This window comes from Erpetoichthys calabaricus, chromosome 6, assembly GCF_900747795.2.
Source record: "Erpetoichthys calabaricus chromosome 6, fErpCal1.3, whole genome shotgun sequence".
Lineage (NCBI taxonomy): Eukaryota > Metazoa > Chordata > Cladistia > Polypteriformes > Polypteridae > Erpetoichthys > Erpetoichthys calabaricus.
In genome coordinates, this window is record NC_041399.2 from 200,406,824 (window position 1) to 200,425,098 (window position 18,275).

An 18,275-nucleotide genomic window follows, 5' to 3' on the forward strand; every position below is an offset into this window, starting at 1 on the left:
AAAGGTTGATCGTTTTTTGTTGCAAATGTGCCAGGCATTTGTGAATGATTTTTCGTCTTTTTTTTTTTTTCAACTAGGGGTCATCGAGTTCGCTTCGCTCGCCAACCCCCCCGGCCTGCACTACGCACCAGCCATGTCACGTCTCTGCCGCTCGTGTATGTGGATTTCACTTTCAACAAACAACCAATCTTTTAATTCTCGTGGAGAGGCCTCTTCATTGTGAAGAAACACCACTTTTCCCTGATGGCAACACGAATTAGACGATCTACAAGTCTAAGACTTAAAGTTTAAAGCCAAACAATATCTACATACTTCTGTCATATCACCTGTGTCCATATATTCGATCTCTTTTCGCTGTTCCATTATTTCACCGAGTAATAATTTTCATTTGTTAGTGCTAATGCACTCTTTACTTGCAGTTTTTTGAGACTTTTGAATTTTAATACTTTCATAATCTCTAACCCGCTCTGCATGTGTATCACACCAACGTTTCTGAACCTCTTTACGACATTCTACTTTGTCTTCTACTCTTTGTCTTTAATTTCCGACCCCGCTTGGAGCTGAGAGTGCAGGAACTGTGTCTGACAATAGCATTCACATGAATGAGAAGTGAGTGGACCGTGGGCGGGGTTCTAAATGTTTGAGAGGAGGGCGGGACTTGTCAAAATCTCATCTCGCGGGACTTGAAATTATCTCCAAGAAAGTCTCGTCCCAGGATTTCCTTTTACAGAGCTTCCGGAAAGTATTCACAGCGCATCACTTTTTCCACATTTTGTTCTGTTACAGCCTTATTCCAAAATGGATTAAATTCATTTTTTTCCTCAGAATTCTACACACAACACCCCATAATGACAACGTGAAAAAAGTTTACTGGAGATTTTTGCAAATTTATTAGAAATAAAAAAACTGAGAAATCCCATGTACATAAGTGTTCACAGCCTTTGCTCAATACTTTGTTGATGCACCTTTGGCAGCAATTACAGCCTCAAGTCTTTTTGAATATGATGCCACAAGCTTGGCACACCTATCCTTGGCCAGTTTTGCCCATTCCTCTTTGCAGCACCTCTCAAGCTCCGTCAGGTTGGATGGGAAGCGTCGGTGCACAGCCATTTTAAGATCTCTCCAGAGATGTTCAATCGGATTCAAGTCTGGGCTCTGGCTGGGCCACTCAAGGACATTCACAGAGCTGTCCTGAAGCCACTCCTTTGATATCTTGGCTGTGTGCTTAGGGTCGTTGTCCTGCTGAAAGATGAACCGTCGCCCCAGTCTGAGGTCAAGAGCGCTCTGGAGCAGGTTTTCATCCACGATGTCTCTGTACATTGCTGCAGTCATCTTTCCCTTTATCCTGACTAGTCTCCCAGTCCCTGCCGCTGAAAAACATCCCAACAGCATGATGCTGCCACCACCATGCTTCACTGTAGGGATGGTATTGGCCTGGTGATGAGCGGTGCCTGGTTTCCTCCAAACGTGATGCCTGGCATTCACACCAAAGAGTTCAATCTTTGTCTCATCAGACCAGAGAATTTTCTTTCTCATGGTCTGAGAGTCCTTCAGGTGCCTTTTGGCAAACTCCAGGCAGGCTGCCATGTGCCTTTTACTAAGGAGTGGCTTCCATCTGGCCACTCTACCATACAGGCCTGATTGGTGGCTTGCTGCAGAGATGGTTGTCCTTCTGGAAGGTTCTCCTCTCTCCACAGAGAACCTCTGGAGCTCTGACAGAGTGACCATTGGGTTCTTGGTCACCTCCCTGACTAAGGCCCTTCTCCCCCGATCGCTCAGTTTAGATGGCCGGCCAGCTCTAGGAAGAGTCCTGGTGGTTTCGAACTTCTTCCACTTACAGATGATGGAGGCCACTGTGCTCATTGGGACCTTCAAAGCAGCAGAAATTTTTCTGTAACCTTCCCCAGATTTGTGCCTCGAGACAATCCTGTCTCGGAGGTCTACAGACAATTCCTTTGACTTCATGCTTGGTTTGTGCTCTGACATGAACTGTCAACTGTGGGATCTTATATAGGCAGGTGTGTGCCTTTCCAAATCCATCCATCCATCCATCCATTTTCCAACCCGCTGAATCCAAACACAGGGTCACGGGGGTCTGCTGGAGCCAATCCCAGCCAACACAGGGCACAAGGCAGGGAACCAATCCCGGGCAGGGTGCCAACCCACCGCAGGACACACACAAATACCAATCCACCTAACCTGCATGTCTTTGGACTGTGGGAGGAAACCGGAGCGCCCGGAGGAAACCCACGCAGACACGGGGAGAACATGCAAACTCATGTCCAGTCAACTGAATTTACCACAGGTGGACTCCAATGAAGCTGCAGAAACATCTCAAGGATGATCAGGGAAAACAGGATGAACCTGAGCTCAATTTTGACCTTCATGGCCAAGGCTGTGAATACTTATGTACATGTGCTTTCTCAATTTTTCTATTTTTAATAAATTTGCAAAAATCTCAAGTAAACTTTTTTCACGTTGTCATTATGGGGTGTTGTGTGTAGAATTCTGAGGAAAAAAATGAATTTAATCCATTTTGGAATAAGGCTGTAACATAACATAAAATGTGGAAAAAGTCATGCGCTGTGAATACTTTCCGGATGCACTGTATAATAGAGAGACTTATTTTTGTGGTTTTCACTCTGGAGTTCTGGTTATTGAACCCATAATTTACTAAAGAGGATCTCTGAGGCTGAAGGAGTTGCAGTGTCACTTGACCGGGTGTCAGCTCCACTCCTTGTTGTCACTATTAGGATCCAATTAAACTACACAGGAAAAGGCAAAAAGGGCACAGTCAGGGTCCTTAAGCACATTGCTGCCGTTAAAAGTGTTTGATTCTAGAGGGAAAGGTCCGTTTGTAGTTCATTTACTGAGGATTTGTTATAAGACTATTTAAAACATACTGCTGTTGGTTTAAAAATGAATAAGTGACCTGTGTTAGTAATAATAATAAAAGTGATAAGTGACCTCAGCACAGTGGCGCAGTGGGTAGCGCTGCTGCCTCGCAGTTAGGAGACCCGAGTTTGCTTCCCGGGTCCTCCCTGTGTGGAGTTTGCATGTTCTCTCTGTGTCTGCGTGGGTTTCCTCCCACAGTCCAAAGACATGCAGGTTAGGTACATTGGCGTTCCTAAAAAATTGACCCTAGTGTGTGTGCTTGGTGTGTGTGTGTGTGTGCCCTGCGGTGGGCTGGCACTCTGCCCAGGGTTTGTTCCTGCCTTACATCCCTGTGTTGGCTGGGATTGGCTCCAGCAGACCCCCGTGACCCTGTAGTTAGGATATAGCGGGTTGGTAAATGACTGACTAACTGAATTTTAGCAGTGCCTGGTTGTCTCCACACATACCTCAGTGCAGACACATGACAGCCCGCATGGAGTTTGCTAAAAGACACCTGAAGGACTCTGAGATGGTGAGAAATAAGCTTCTCTGGTCTGATGAGACCAAGATAGAACTTTTTGGCCTTAATTCTAAGCGGTATGTGTGGAGACAACTAGGCACTGCTCATCACTTGTCCAATACAGTCCCCACAGTGAAGCATGGCGGTGGCAGCATCATGCTGTGGGGGTGTTTTTCAGCTGCAGGGACAGGACGACTGGTTGCAATCGAGGGAAAGATGAATGCGGCCAAGTACAGGGATATCCTGGATAAAAACCTTCTCCAGAGTGCTAAAGACCTCAGACTGGGCCGAAGGTTTACCTTCCAACAAGACAATGACCCTAAGCACACAGCTAAAATAACGAAGGAGTGGCTTCACAACAACTCTGTGACTGTTCTTGAATGGCCCAGCCAGAGTCCTGACTTAAACCCAATTGAGCATCTCTGGAGAGACCTAAAAATGGCTGTCCACCAACGTTTACCATCCAACCTGACAGAACTGGAGAGGATCTGCAAGGAGGAATGGCAGAGGATCCCCAAATCCAGGTGTGAAAAACTTGTTGCATCTTTCCCAAGAAGACTCATGGCTGTATTAGCTCAAAAGGGTGCGTCTACTAAATACTGAGCAAAAGGTCTGAATACTTAGGACCATGTGATATTTCAGTTTTTCTTTTTTAATAAATCTGCAACAATTTCAAAAATTCTTTTTTTTTGTCTGTCAATATGGGGTGCTGTGTGTACATTAATGAGGGAAAAAATTAATTTAAATGATTTTAGCAAATGGCTGCAATATAACAAAGAGTGAAAAATTGAAGGGGGTCTGAATACTTTCCGTACCCACTGTATGTTTTAGTGCTAATGACTAACAACAGAGATGCAGTCTGTACAGTTAATCAGCAGCTCTAGTCAGGGTGTGCTAAACTGAAGTAGTGAGTCTTCAGCTTGGATTTAAAAGCTGAGACCGAAGGGGCATCTCTTATAGTAGCAGGCAGACCATTCCACAGTTTAGGGGCCCTGTAACTAAAAGTTTGACCTCCTACTGTTATTTTATTAATCCTTGGAATCAGAAGCAGACCAGCATCTTGAGATCTTAATGTGAGCTCTGGTTTGTAAGTCATGATAAGTTCCGACAAGTAAGCCGGACCTCGGCCATTTAATGCTTTATATGTAACTAGTCATTAAGCCTGTTACAATAACGGGCGCTAGAACAGTAGTGCATAAACATTAGTAGGAACAGTCTGTATTAAATGGCAAGGGACTTTGACCTCATTCTTTTTGTTGGTCGTATTTTTCTTTCTTTCTGCCTTTCTTTTGTTGATGTTTACTTGCTGAGCTGACCGTTCTTCGTGGGCTGCCGCCGTGTATTGTGTTTCTTTCATTTTCTGTGACAGTAACACTGTCTTGTACGTCCGCTGGCTTGTACGTCCGTAATATACCTTTAATTTTCTCTGGCGGTAATACAGGCGTGTGCATCAGTAATATGCCTTTAATTTTCTCTGACAGTACTACTGGCTTGTATGTGGCTGTAATATGCGTCACTGTATTGTGTACCTTTAATTTCCTCTCGCAGTAATACTGATTTGTATTTCCGTAAAATGCCTGTAATTTTCTCTGACAGTAATATCGCGCATCGCACCGTGCCCCGCGCATGCGCACTTCACCAGAAGACACCCACACACGGACACCTGGACGCACACAGGGATTTTATTAAAGAGGATAAGGAGGATTTTAAAATCTGCCCTAAACTTAACCGGGAGCCAGTGTAAGGATTTAAGAACTGGAGTTATGTGTTCGTATTTTCTTGTTCTTGTAATAATTCTTGCAGCCGCATGTTGGATTAACTGGAGGCTGTATAAAGAATAATTTGAACATCCAGTGAACACCGCATTGCAGTAGTCAATCCTACTAGAAATACATGCAAGAATTTATTTCCATAGCACTACAGCACTTGTCTGTGACACACACACACACACACACACACAGAGGTCCTACCAAGCTAAGCCACAACAACACAAAGCTCCCTGTCAACTAAAACCCAAAACTGATAAAGGTTGGCCCCACATAGAAAACCACTTCCTGTGAGGTAGGCCATATGCATAACCAGGCTGTTCTCACTTCTCCAGCAGATCTTTGATGGGCTCACTGCCACAGAGAAGCTCCAAGAAACGCCAAACTTACAGTACAACTTCCGAGGGTGAAAATGAGAAATGAATGTAAGTGGTGGCAGGACTTGTGGTGGGGAGGGGTGCGAGCAAAAGAAAAAAAAAATGTAAGGAAATGGTTGGCAAGAAGTCACCTTAGGGCACCACAGCAGCTGAACGGCACCCTCCATTATGATTTCCAATGATTTCCCCTTCTGCACCTGCACAGCTAACTGTTAGCTTTACAAAGAGAATCAAAACCGTTTTAGAAGGAAACGGGTACCTCAGCCAAACCACGGTGGGCACTGGGAAATCTGCCGGTGCGCCCCTCGCCAAACGGGGCTAACCGATGACAATGTTCTCACGGGTCGGGGCGGCTGCTTTCAAACTCGGCTTCGACTTCTTTATACACAGCCATCTCTGTTCTAACCTTCTTACCAGCTCAAGATAACAGGGGAGCCAGCATTATGGGATGTACATCACAGGGGCACACTTCATGCCACTCTCATTCTCTCAAACCCGCTACTACAAGTTACCGGGCCTGGAGCCCATCCATTGTGGAGCCCACTTCCTTATTCCTAGTTGCATCGCACTTTCTGGATGAGTTTTCATTGGTCGTCAGCTGTCATGTGCACGGAGCCCACCCCTGCGGCTAAAGACAAAATTAAAACATGTCTGATTTTGTTGGAACGAGTCGCATTACATGACCGCCTTGACCGAAGCATTGAAGGCTATGGCTGCAAATCGCTGGAAAGTCGCATAATGTGACATGGCCTTAAGCTGGAGAGGTGGGCCGGCACCCAACAAACAAGAAACCAGCACACACCGCACATCATTAGCGGGCCCTAACTACAAAGTAGTGAAAAACCACAGATCTGTCCTCAGTTACCCCCAATGTGAATGCCAAATGAACATGCCTGGGAACAGCTGGAGTGCCAATTGTGCAAGGGTGAGCAAATTCCATCCAAAAGAAAAAGAGCACCAGAAGAAATGAAACTCGCTTTAGACTTGACGAAAATCATTACTCTCCAGGAGTGACTTAACGCGCTCGAATGTCTCCAAGGGAAAATCCCTCAGAAGCTGGATTTGCGCTCACATCAGGAACCCGTCTCAGATTTATGGCAGGAGCTTTCAAGCAGTCTTGTTTATGGAGCCGTTTATCAGGCGATGTCAAGGAGTGGGAAATGACTCCGTGCGCCTTCAGCCAGAAATGAATGGCTTCCAAAAAATCTTTTTAAAATGGTGCGCACACACACGCCAGCACAAAGGTAAAAAACCGTATTGCTACAGTATTATTAGCTGGGCATCTCTGGTGGCATGCTGCTTGAATTACGGCAGAACTGCAGAGCCCCACTGTAATTCAATTCATAACTTAACAGAACATTCTAGAAATCTGCTTCAGTCGACTCAGGGTCTTAGAGGGCTGGGACACGTTGGACACGAGACTGGAAATGGCGTCCATCACAGGGCACAGTCCCACACTTTCAGAGTGCCCATTGAAACTAACCAGCACGTCTTTAGGGATGTAGGAAGAAAACCGTCAAAGACGTGGGGAGAAGGGCAAATGGCACACGGACTATGACCAGACACGGGATTTGAGCTGTGAGGCCGTAGTACCAGCCACCTGCTTCAATTTACTCGGATTGGGCACAACATTTAGGAGCCCAGGACACAATACAATATTTACTAATGAAAAATCTGGAGTGACCTCCCCTCGACTTTCTCGTATACTCGGACATAAGGATGAGTCATTCATATGGGGAAGAAGTGGAGATCTGCTCCAGAGAGGAGAGGAATGAAGGTCAGTAGGACCACCACAACAGAATACATGTGTGTGAATGAGAGGGAGGTCAGTGGAATGGTGAGGATGCAGGGCCCCACTGTAATTCAATTTATAACTTAATAGAACATTCCAGAAATCTGCTTCAGTCGACTCAGGGTCTCAGGGACAACTCTACTTCCGATGGTGGATGAGTTTAAATACTTGAGATCAACAGTACAGAGTAGCAGGGAGTATGGGAAAGAGGTGAAGAAGAGAGTGCAGGCAGGGTGGAGTGGGTGGAGAAGAGTGTCAGGAGTGATTTGTGACAGACGGGCATCAGCAAGAGTGAAAGGGAAGGTCTACAGGACGGTAGTGAGACCAGCTATGCTATATGGGTTGGAGACCAACCCAGAAAGCAGGAGACAGAGCTGGAGGTGGCAGAGTTAACGATGCTAAGATTTACATTGGGTGTGACGAGGATGGACAGGATTAGAAATGAGGACATTAGAGGGTCAGCTCAAGTTGGACAGTTGGGAGACAAAGTCAGAGAGGCGAGATTGCGTTGGTTTGGAGATGTGCAGAGGAGAGATGCTGGGTATATTGGAAGAAGGATGTTAAGTATAGAGCTGCCAGGGAAGAGGAAAAGAGGAAGGCCTAAGAGAAGGTTTATGGAGGTGGTGAGAGAGGACATGCAGGTGATGGGGTAACAGAACAAGATGGAGAGGACAGGATGATATGGAAAAAGATGACCCACTGTGGCAACCCCTAACGGGAGCAGCCGAAAGAAGAAGAAGAAGGTGTGCAGAACAGAGGAAGAACATTCTTATGTCATGGCCACTGGACCCTAATTCTGCCTTCTGCCTTATTATTGAATTCAAAGTAATTTTGTACAGCTCTTTGAGTACTTGCACACATACTGTATACCATTACAAATATTATAATATATAATTCTAATCTATATATCTATCTATCTATAATGTAGTGCTGTACATGATGTTATCTGTCATGTATTAGACCATTATACTCTATGTACTGTATGAGTTACAGGTGTCACACGCGTGTGCATGGGAGACAGCTTAGGGACTTTGGTAATTACCTGCCGGACCAGAAGCTGCTGCTGTATACTAATTACCTTCTCTTCTCCTCCCTCTACAGGACAGAAGACTGACAGCCACTCCATCTCTGATGTCACTTCCGTGTCCGTCTGCTAGGACCCTCCCCTTCCTGCCACTTGAACTCTGCTATGAACTCGCGTCTGTGAAAATGTTTCCACAATTGTTACACATTTTTTTTTTTGCTTTAAGCCTTTCAATTATACAGGTGTCACCAAGGTGCTGCCCTAACTCTTTTTATGTTTGTTTGAGTCCTGTTTTACAAGGTGTAATATTGAAGATACTGTATTATAATGTAATATTACATACACTGTAACAAACTCCGTGTCTGGGAAGTTACATTTAAAAGAAACTTAGTTACAGTACATTGATTGCTACCTACCATAAAGTAACTCAATGTTATATATTTACTTCTCATGAAATGTAATGAGTTACACATAGTGCGATACTTTTGCGTTTCTTTTTCTTCTTTTGTATGAAAAACTTTCACTGGCCAATATTTGTTATTGAATTCTAAGCCCATATATGAACCTTCATGAAACTGACAAGAAACACAACCAAACGTCATCATTTTCTTAACCCCTCAGCACATGCAGGCTTAAATGTACAGTTCCAACTTTGGATCACTTCTGGTCCCTGATTACACGCTGCACACATCTTCACTAGCTGTTACTGGAGCAAATGCATGCACATTGGTAACAAATAGACGCCATGCTTTTGTGAAACAACTCAGTCATTTTTTTGCAGTGTCAGGAATAAAACTAAAAAAATAACTATTAAATTCACAATCAAATAAAGTGTTGTTGTGGTGTTTTCAATATGGCACAGGGTGAATAAGATTTACAAATCACTTGTTTTTGTTTTTCACAGCATTTTGACACAGTAAACAACTGTTGCTGTTACTTAAATTAACCAGCAGATGTCACTAAAATATGGTGTTCAAGTACTAGGAATAGAGAGCTGTGGGAGAGCAAAGGGGGCTAAAACAATGGAAATGTCAGACAATGAAACTGATTTACAGGTCAGATTAGCAGCACTCCCTGTCCAGTTGGCAAAGTTCTGTAAAAAGCATAGCAGAGAGGGACACCTGAATATGAACAGTGCTCAATGGATAGAAATGACACGCTGTGATAGATAAATACGAAAGACACTAAATAATATACATTTACACAGATAGATAGATAGATAGATAGATAGATAGATAGATAGATAGATAGATAGATAGATAGACAGATAGATAGATATGAAAGGCACTATATAATAGATAGATAGATAGATATGAAAGGCACTATATAATAGATAGATAGATAGATAGATAGATAGATAGATAGATAGATAGATAGATAGATAGAGAGAGAAAGGCACTAAATGATAGATAGATAGATAGATAGATAGATAGATAGATAGATAGATAGATAGATAGATAGATAGATATGAAAGGCACTATATAATAGATAGATAGATAGATAGATAGATAGATAGATAGATAGATAGATAGATAGATAGATGTGAAAGGCACTATGTAATAGATAGAGAGAGAAAGGCACTAAATGATAGATAGATAGATAGATAGATAGATAGATAGATAGATAGATAGATAGATATGAAAGGCACTATATAATAGATAGATAGATAGATAGATAGATAGATAGATATGAAAGGCACTATATAATAGATAGATAGATAGATCTGATAGATATGAAAAGCACTATATGATAGATAGATAGATAGATAGATAGATAGATAGATAGATAGATAGATAGATATGAAAGGCACTATATAATAGATAGATAGATAGATAGATCTGATAGATATGAAAAGCACTATATGATAGATAGATAGATCGATCGATCGATCGATCGATCTATCTATCTATCTATCTATCTATCTATCTATCTATCTATCTATCTATCTATCTATCTATCTATCTATCTATCTATCTATTATATAGTGCCTTTCATATCTATCTATCTATCTATCTATCTATCTATCTATCTATCTATCTATCTATCTATCTATCTATCTATCTATCTATTTGATTTTATTTATTATGTACACTGAAGTCATTGTTTTAGAATGTGATTTCATTTCAGTGTGTGCTCCAGTTCTGCCCAGTCCCTCAGTATTTATCTTCATCATAGGTTTATCTTGTATTTGAGTTCATTTTAAACCGGTTTTAGTATTCAGTGCTGCTTTACAATGTTTTTGTTTTGTAAAATATGACAATGATGATGGCAAAGAAAGGCACTGTAAAAGATAAAGACGAACAGAATAAGGTAAATATTAACAGAGGTATTGAATATCTTGACATTTTACTTAAGGTGGTGCAGTTTCATCAAGCTGATTCACTTTTGGATGTAATTCAATTAATTAATCGATCAATCAGTGAGCTAACTGCTGGTGTGTATGATCTTTCTGACAATCATATTTTATTCATCCTTCTTTCAAACCAGAATATCCTGGGTGAGCCACGGGGAAGCTGAAGCCCATCCCAGCAAGCACAGGGCACAAGTCAGGAACAACATGTGGACAGGGTGCCAGTGCGTCACACACACACACACACACACACACACACACACACACACACACACACACACTCACTCTCACTAGGGCCAATACACCTAACCTGCTTGTCTTTGGACTGCAGAAGGAAATCAAAGCACAAGTAGGAAACTCCCACAGAGACGGGGAGAACAAGCAAACTCCGTGCAGAGAGGACCCGGGGTGTGAATCCTGGCCCACCTTGCTGTGTGGCAGCAGCACTAGTACTGCATCACCATGCCGCCTCATTATTATCTCCACAGAAAACCAAATAATTTTTTCCATCGATCACACAAATCCCTGAATTTGCACAGTAAAGACAAATTACAAAAATGTGAAGCTCTTATTCATTTCAGAGGTTTCTCCTTCGCCTACCTTCATCCCAACCTTCTTCATCTCCTCGCCTTCCATTTTCCGGTAATACTGCGTGGTTGCTTGGCAAATCGTCATCTGGCAAATTATTATCACAGTCTGCAGGGTCTGTCAGGCTTTCATCTTCAACTATGTGCAACTTGTCTTCGTCGTCCGAGTCGGAGTTTGTTTCCACCACATTGTTGTAATTTGTAACTGAAACAACAGAAAAGGAAGCGAAAATCAGAATTTTGTGTCAGGTCAGAGTTTCGTCATTTGTTCACTAATTTCAGAAAGAATTCCAGATCACTTGGCCTTTTATTGTGAGGTCCACCACACTAGATGAGAAAGTCCAATACAGACTCTTACAGTAATACATTTGGAGCACAGGCAGCGGAGACTGAAGTGGAAGCATGTGACATTATATAGCTCCTTTCATACATTAAAGCAGCGGTCCCCAACTCCAGTACTGGTGGGCTGCAGTGGCTGCAGGTTTTCATTCTAACCCTTTTTCTTAATTAGTGACCTGTTTGTGCTGCTAATTAACTCCTTTTCCATTCATTTTCATTGACTTTTTCTTGAAGACTCGGACCCCTTTATTGTTTCTTTTTCATTAATTAGCAGCCAAACAATAATGAGATACAAAATGAGCCAAAACAACTGGTGTCCACCATACGATATCTGCTATTGCACAATGAGAGCAGCAACAAGCCATGGAATTAAAGGATGAGCTTAATTAATGACAAGAATCAGAGCCTAATGAAGCAACTGGTTAGAGTTTGAGGCCCTGACTTAGTTGGTCTTCTGTTGGCTCCCTCACTTCACGTTTCATTTCTCTCTATTATAATAAAAAATCATGATTTTCTCAGTGAGACACTTTCACGTCCCGCGCGACGAGACTTTGTGCCAAGAGATTTAATCACGCCCTGGGGCCGGAAATAAAAGACAAAGAGCAGATGACAAAGCAGAACGTCGTAAAGAATTCAAAAACGCTGGCGCGACGCACATGCAGAGCAGGTAAGAGATAGTGAAAGTACAAAAATTCAAAAGTCTCAAAAAAATGATAGTAAAGATCGCATTAGCGCAAACAAATGGATATTACTCAGCAAAATAACGGAACAGCGAAAAGAGATGGAATATACTGTTTGATTTATAGATCGTCTAATTTGTGTTGCCATCAGAAATAAATTGTGTTTCTTCCCAATGAAGAGGCGTATCCACGAGAATTAAAAGATTTGTTGTTTGGTGAAAATAGATAGATAGATAGATAGATAGATAGATATGAAAGGCACTATATGATAGATAGATAGATAGATAGATAGATAGATAGATAGATAGATAGATAGATAGATAGATAGATATGAAAGGCACTATATGATAGATAGATAGATAGATAGATAGATAGATAGATAGATAGATAGATAGATAGATAGATAGATATGAAAGGCACTATATGATAGATAGATAGATAGATAGATAGATAGATAGATAGATAGATAGATAGATATGAAAGGCACTATATGATAGATAGATAGATAGATAGATAGATAGATAGATAGATAGATAGATAGATAGATAGATATGAAAGGCACTATATGATAGATAGATAGATAGATAGATAGATAGATAGATAGATAGATAGATAGATAGATATGAAAGGCACTATATGATAGATAGATAGATAGATAGATAGATAGATAGATAGATAGATAGATAGATAGATAGATATGAAAGGCACTATATGATAGATAGATAGATAGATAGATAGATAGATAGATAGATATGAAAGGCACTATATGATAGATAGATAGATAGATAGATAGATAGATAGATAGATATGAAAGGCACTATATGATAGATAGATAGATAGATAGATATGAAAGGCACTATATGATAGATAGATAGATAGATAGATAGATAGATAGATAGATAGATAGATAGATAGATAGATAGATAGATAGATAGATTTATTTATTATTTAGTTTATTAATCCCAAGGGGTAATTCACATACTCCAGCATCAGCATACTGATACAAAAAAAAAAAAATATTAAATTAAAGAGTAATAAAAATGTACGTAAAAACAGACAATAACTTTGTATAATGTTAACGTTTACCCCCCCGGGTGCAATTGAAGAGTCACATAGTGTGGGGGAGGAACGATCTCCTCAATCTGTCAGTGGAGCAGGACGGTGACAGCAGTCTGTCACTGAAGCTGCTCCTCTGTCTGGAGATGATCCTGTTCAGTGGATGCAGTGGATTCTCCATAATGAAATCCTGCGAGAGAAAATTTCAAGCCCCGCGAGACAAGAGTTTATGCAAAGAGATTTGGAAAAGTCCTGCCCACATCTAAAACATTTACAACCACTCACCCGGTTCAGTCATTTCTCATTTGTGTGAATGCTATTGTCAGACACAATTTGTGTAGAGAGAAAGAAACGATATTCACTCACAGGCTGTTCTACGTTGCGTTGTCACGATGTAATTCCAAACACAGAATCAAAATTCAACGCGATATTGATGAAAAGGTAAAAGCGAAATAAGAGATCGAATATATGGACACATGTGATATGACAGAAGTATGTGGATATTGTTCGGCTTTAACTTGTAGATCGTCTAATTCGTGTTGTCATCAGGGAAAAGTAGTGTTGCCTCTCAATGAAGAGGCGTACCCGGGAGAATTAAAAGATTTGTTGTTTGGTGAAAGTGAAATCCACATACGCGAGCGGCAGAGACGTGAAGTGGCAGGTGCGTAGCGCAGGCCAGCAGTGGATTTGGTGAGCACACCTTAGTCTGTTTAAGAAAAGACCTGAAGAAATTCAGGGGAACAAAACTTAAAAAACAAGTCGATTAAAATGAAAGGAAAAAAAGTTAATTAGGAGCAAAAACGGGACACTAATTAAGAAAAGGGTTAGAATGAAAACCTGCAGCCACTGCAGCCCTCCAGGACCGGAGTTGGAGACCCCCGTGTTAAAGTGTCTTTTTTTTTTTAAGGTGCATTTAAATGAAATCTGGAAAGCACCTCCTGTCATCGCCAAGTCTGTCTAGGTGAAGTAACGATTTTGCTGAAACTTTCACTGATGACTCAAATACATCACACTGAATACACATGTGGGCAGCACGGTGGCGCAGTGGTAGCGCTGCTGCCTCACAGTTAGGAGAGACCTGAGGTTCACTTCCCGGGTCCTCCCTGCATGGAGTTTGCATGTTCTCCCCATGTCTGCGTGGGATTCCTCCCACAGTCCAAAGACATGCAGGTTAGGCAGAATGGCGACTCTAAATTGTCCCAAGTGTGTGCTTGGTGTGTGTATGTGTGTGTGCGCCCTGCGGTGGGCTGGCACCCTGCCCGGGGTTTGTTTCCTGCCTTGCACCCTGTGCTGGCTGGGATTGGCTCCAGCAGACCCCTGTGACCCTGTAGTTAGGATATAGCGGGTTGGATAATGGATGGATGGATGAATACACATGTATGAAATATCCATAATTCCTATTTTAAAACGAATTGGCCAGTTTTCAAAACAGAGAAACATTCTGTGCGACCACAACTGCCCATTCTTTTACGGTTTCAAATTTACCTTAAGAGACGTCCTTTCTTCTTGTAAGTTTTGTATGTTTTACATATCGGACAGCCACTCCTGATGGTAAATCACTACGACGTGTGGGGGGGTGGCGCCACTTTAGTGACTTGCCGTGCAAATCTCTGCCACACCTGGGGCTTGAAGTCACACCTGGCAAGTCACGCGATCTTCCTAACTATACAAGTAAAAAATCGGTATGGAATGGCACTTCCATGTTAAATCTTACTTGAGTGATATTGCAGGAAAAGTTTTATAATATAACATAATATATAATATAACAATCAAGTACATTAGCTTAAATAATATCTTTATATATAAAACGACAAGGGCGGCACGGTGGCGCAGTGGGTAGCTCTGCTGCCTCGCAGTTGGGAGACCTGGGGACCTGGGTTCGCTTCCCGGACCCTCCCTGCGTGGAGTTTGCATGTTCTCCCCGTGTCTGCGTGGGTTTCCTCCAGGCGCTCCGGTTTCCTCCCAAAGTCCAAAGACATGCAGGTTAGGTGGATTGGCGATTCTAAATTGGCCCTAGTGTGTGCTTGGTGTGTGGGTGTGTCTGTGTGTGTCCTGCGGTGGGTTGGCACCCTGCCCGGGATTGGTTCCTGCCTTGTGCCCTGTGTTAGCTGGGATTGGCTCCAGCAGACCCCCATGACCCTGTGTTCGGATTCAGCGGGTTGGAAAATGGATGGATGGATGGATAAAACGACAAAACATCTGGTGACTGTTGCAGGGCATCAGGTGACCACAAGAGGGCTGCAATTGCCAAAGAACAAAAGGAAGAAGACGAACAAGCAAACATGGAAGTAATGGTGGGAAATTGGAAAAAACAAAGGCGAGAAGATGTGCAAAGAAAGAGTGAGGTGAGGCCTAGCATATCTGGTGAACTAAGGCAGCAAAAACCTCAAAGTAAGAGGGATGTCAGGGTTGGAATGTACGATGAACAAAGGCAACAAGACGTACAAAGAAAGGGGGATCCATTCATTCATTCATTTAATTCATTCATTCATTCATTACATTTATATAGCGCTTTTCTCAGTACTCAAAGCGCTATCCACACAGGGAGGAACCAGGAAGCGAACCCACAATCTTCCACAGTCTCCTTACTGCAAAGCAGCAGCACTGCCACTGCACCACCTGTGAGGACTATATATAAGGGGATATAAGGCCTAGAATATTTGGTGAACACAGGCATGATTTCGCCAAACTCGAGGCAAAGTGGATTCAGTGGGGTTCACTCATCACTAGTGTGGCCTCCTCAAAGCGTGGGACGTATTTTTCGGTTCTATAATAGAATGGCATTCAAACCTCACACCCCATGATGCCCTTGGGCTGGCACTGCAGGTTCAGAAAGCAGACGAATGAATGCACAAGTGTGTGGAGCCTCTCCATGTTGCTCTGCCGGTTACTGCAGCTGACATTAGGATGGCTCACTTGTGAGAAAATCAGAACTATTCACGATCAGGCTACAGGAACATCCTTTGCTCCTTATAAATAACTAGCTGTCCCCCTGCGGCTCTGCCCACGGAGTAGTGAAACAGGACAAACTTAAAATTGAAAATCAATCAAAAAATTAAAAAAATGTAATTTGTCAGTCAGTCAGTCAGTGTCCAACCTGCTATATCCTAACACAGGATCACGGTGGAGCCAATCCCAGCCAGCACAGGGTGCAAGGCAGGAACAGGGCGCCAGCACACCACAGGGCACACACACACCCACACACCAGGGACAATTTAGGATCGCCAATGAACCTAACCTGCATGTCTTTGGACTGTGGGAGGAAACCCACGCAGACACGGGGAGAACATGCAAACTCCATGCAGGAAGGACCCGGGACGCGAACCCAAGTCTCCTTACTGCGAGGCAGCAGCACTACGACTGTGCCACCATGCTGCCCATATAAAATTCAGTCAGTCATTTACCAACCCACTATATCCTAACTACAGGGTCACGGGGGTCTGCTGGAGCCAATCCCAGCCAACACAGGGCACAAGGCAGGAAACAAACACCGGGCAGGGTGCCAGCCCACCACAGAGTGCACAATATAAGAATATAAATACAAAAAAGAGTTTTTATTTTACAATGCACCTTCCAATGAACACCTCTCCAACAATTAGCCATATATATATATATATATATATATATATATATATATATATATATATCTTAGATATTTTCAGCTGTGGGAACTTTCTTTTTTTTTTTCGTTTGGTGTCATGAATTACAAGCCACAACACACGTAATGTGTACAAACAAACTGATCCGAGATAATACGAGATGGAGTCTCCGTGCAGGATTTCACCTTTGGCCACATGAGCAGGTTTGTTTATGGGACTAATTATTATTACTGAATATAATTAGCTCATGTTGCTATGAAGCCGACCGTTTTAATCCCATGTAGTGCTGAAGATTAATAATAAAGTGTGAAGCAAGGTGTGCAGCTCTAATTAAGGAGAGCAGGGGGTGAAAATGGAATATTGATTTAAGAGCCTGGCTGAGCAGTTTAGGCCGACCCGCGGCGTAATTAGGAGGCTTTTTGGGGTTTTTCTCTTTCTGTCACTCAAAAAAAGGCCTTGAGGGGAGGATCTTAAACCATCGGTTTAACGAAATAAGCTGCTGATACGCTAGAGAAAGCTCAATTTAGCCTTTCATTTCAGAAAGGGGTCCCCACTTTTATTTACCAAGTGCTATCTGTTCCTATCAGATGTTGGGACAGCTTAGCTATTAGCTCAACGAAGGACTGAATGGCCTCCTCTTGTTTGTCAAATTTCTTAAGTTCACTGCACTGGAACTTGTGCAGATATAAAATAAATACACTAAGCTGACAGTCTATTAGGCATAAACCCCCCCAAACCCACACACATACACTATATGGCCAAAGGTTTGTGGCTATATGGCTCCGCCTCTTAATGCTGATTGGTCATTTGATTACATTTAGTTTTGGCACAATTACAGTGGGGTCTCAAATCGAATTGCAATACATACGCAGCTGCCGCTAAGCGAAATGCAACACATTTGCTTTACTTTTACTTACGATACGCAATCTATGAACATGAATTAAAATTTGTGAAAGACGACACTCTGTGCCTGGCATCCCGGCTGCTGAAGAACTGGGATCCTTGCTCGGCAGGGATGCCAATAGCGTAGAAGGACTGGGGAAGACAATTTATTCAGGACATTGTCTCTCCCAACACCCTAGGTGGCAGGCCTCCTCTTGGGTACTGCTATGGAGACCCACAGGGCATATTGGGAATTGTAGTTCTTTTGGCCAGCCCTGTCACACTACGGCAATGTTTCTCAACCTTTTAAGTATTTGTGACCCGAGTTTTCATAACAGTTTTAATCGCGCTCCCCCTAACGTTTTTTTGAAAGAAGCTCACTAATATCAATTTGTTCTTTTTTAATTAATGATATATCATAGATGCATA

General features: G+C 42.5%; 1 protein-coding gene across 2 annotated transcripts in view; it reads right to left on the reverse strand.

Annotated features, from left to right (window-relative positions):
- Positions 1 to 18,275, reverse strand: part of zeb1b (zinc finger E-box binding homeobox 1b) — a 351,810-nt gene that overhangs the window by 97,026 nt on the left and 236,509 nt on the right. For both annotated transcript variants that reach the window (XM_028804323.2, XM_028804319.2), the window contains exon 2: positions 11,304 to 11,495. In XM_028804323.2, the coding sequence (XP_028660156.1) occupies positions 11,304 to 11,495 (192 nt within the window). The remainder of the gene's footprint in view (positions 1 to 11,303; positions 11,496 to 18,275) is intronic.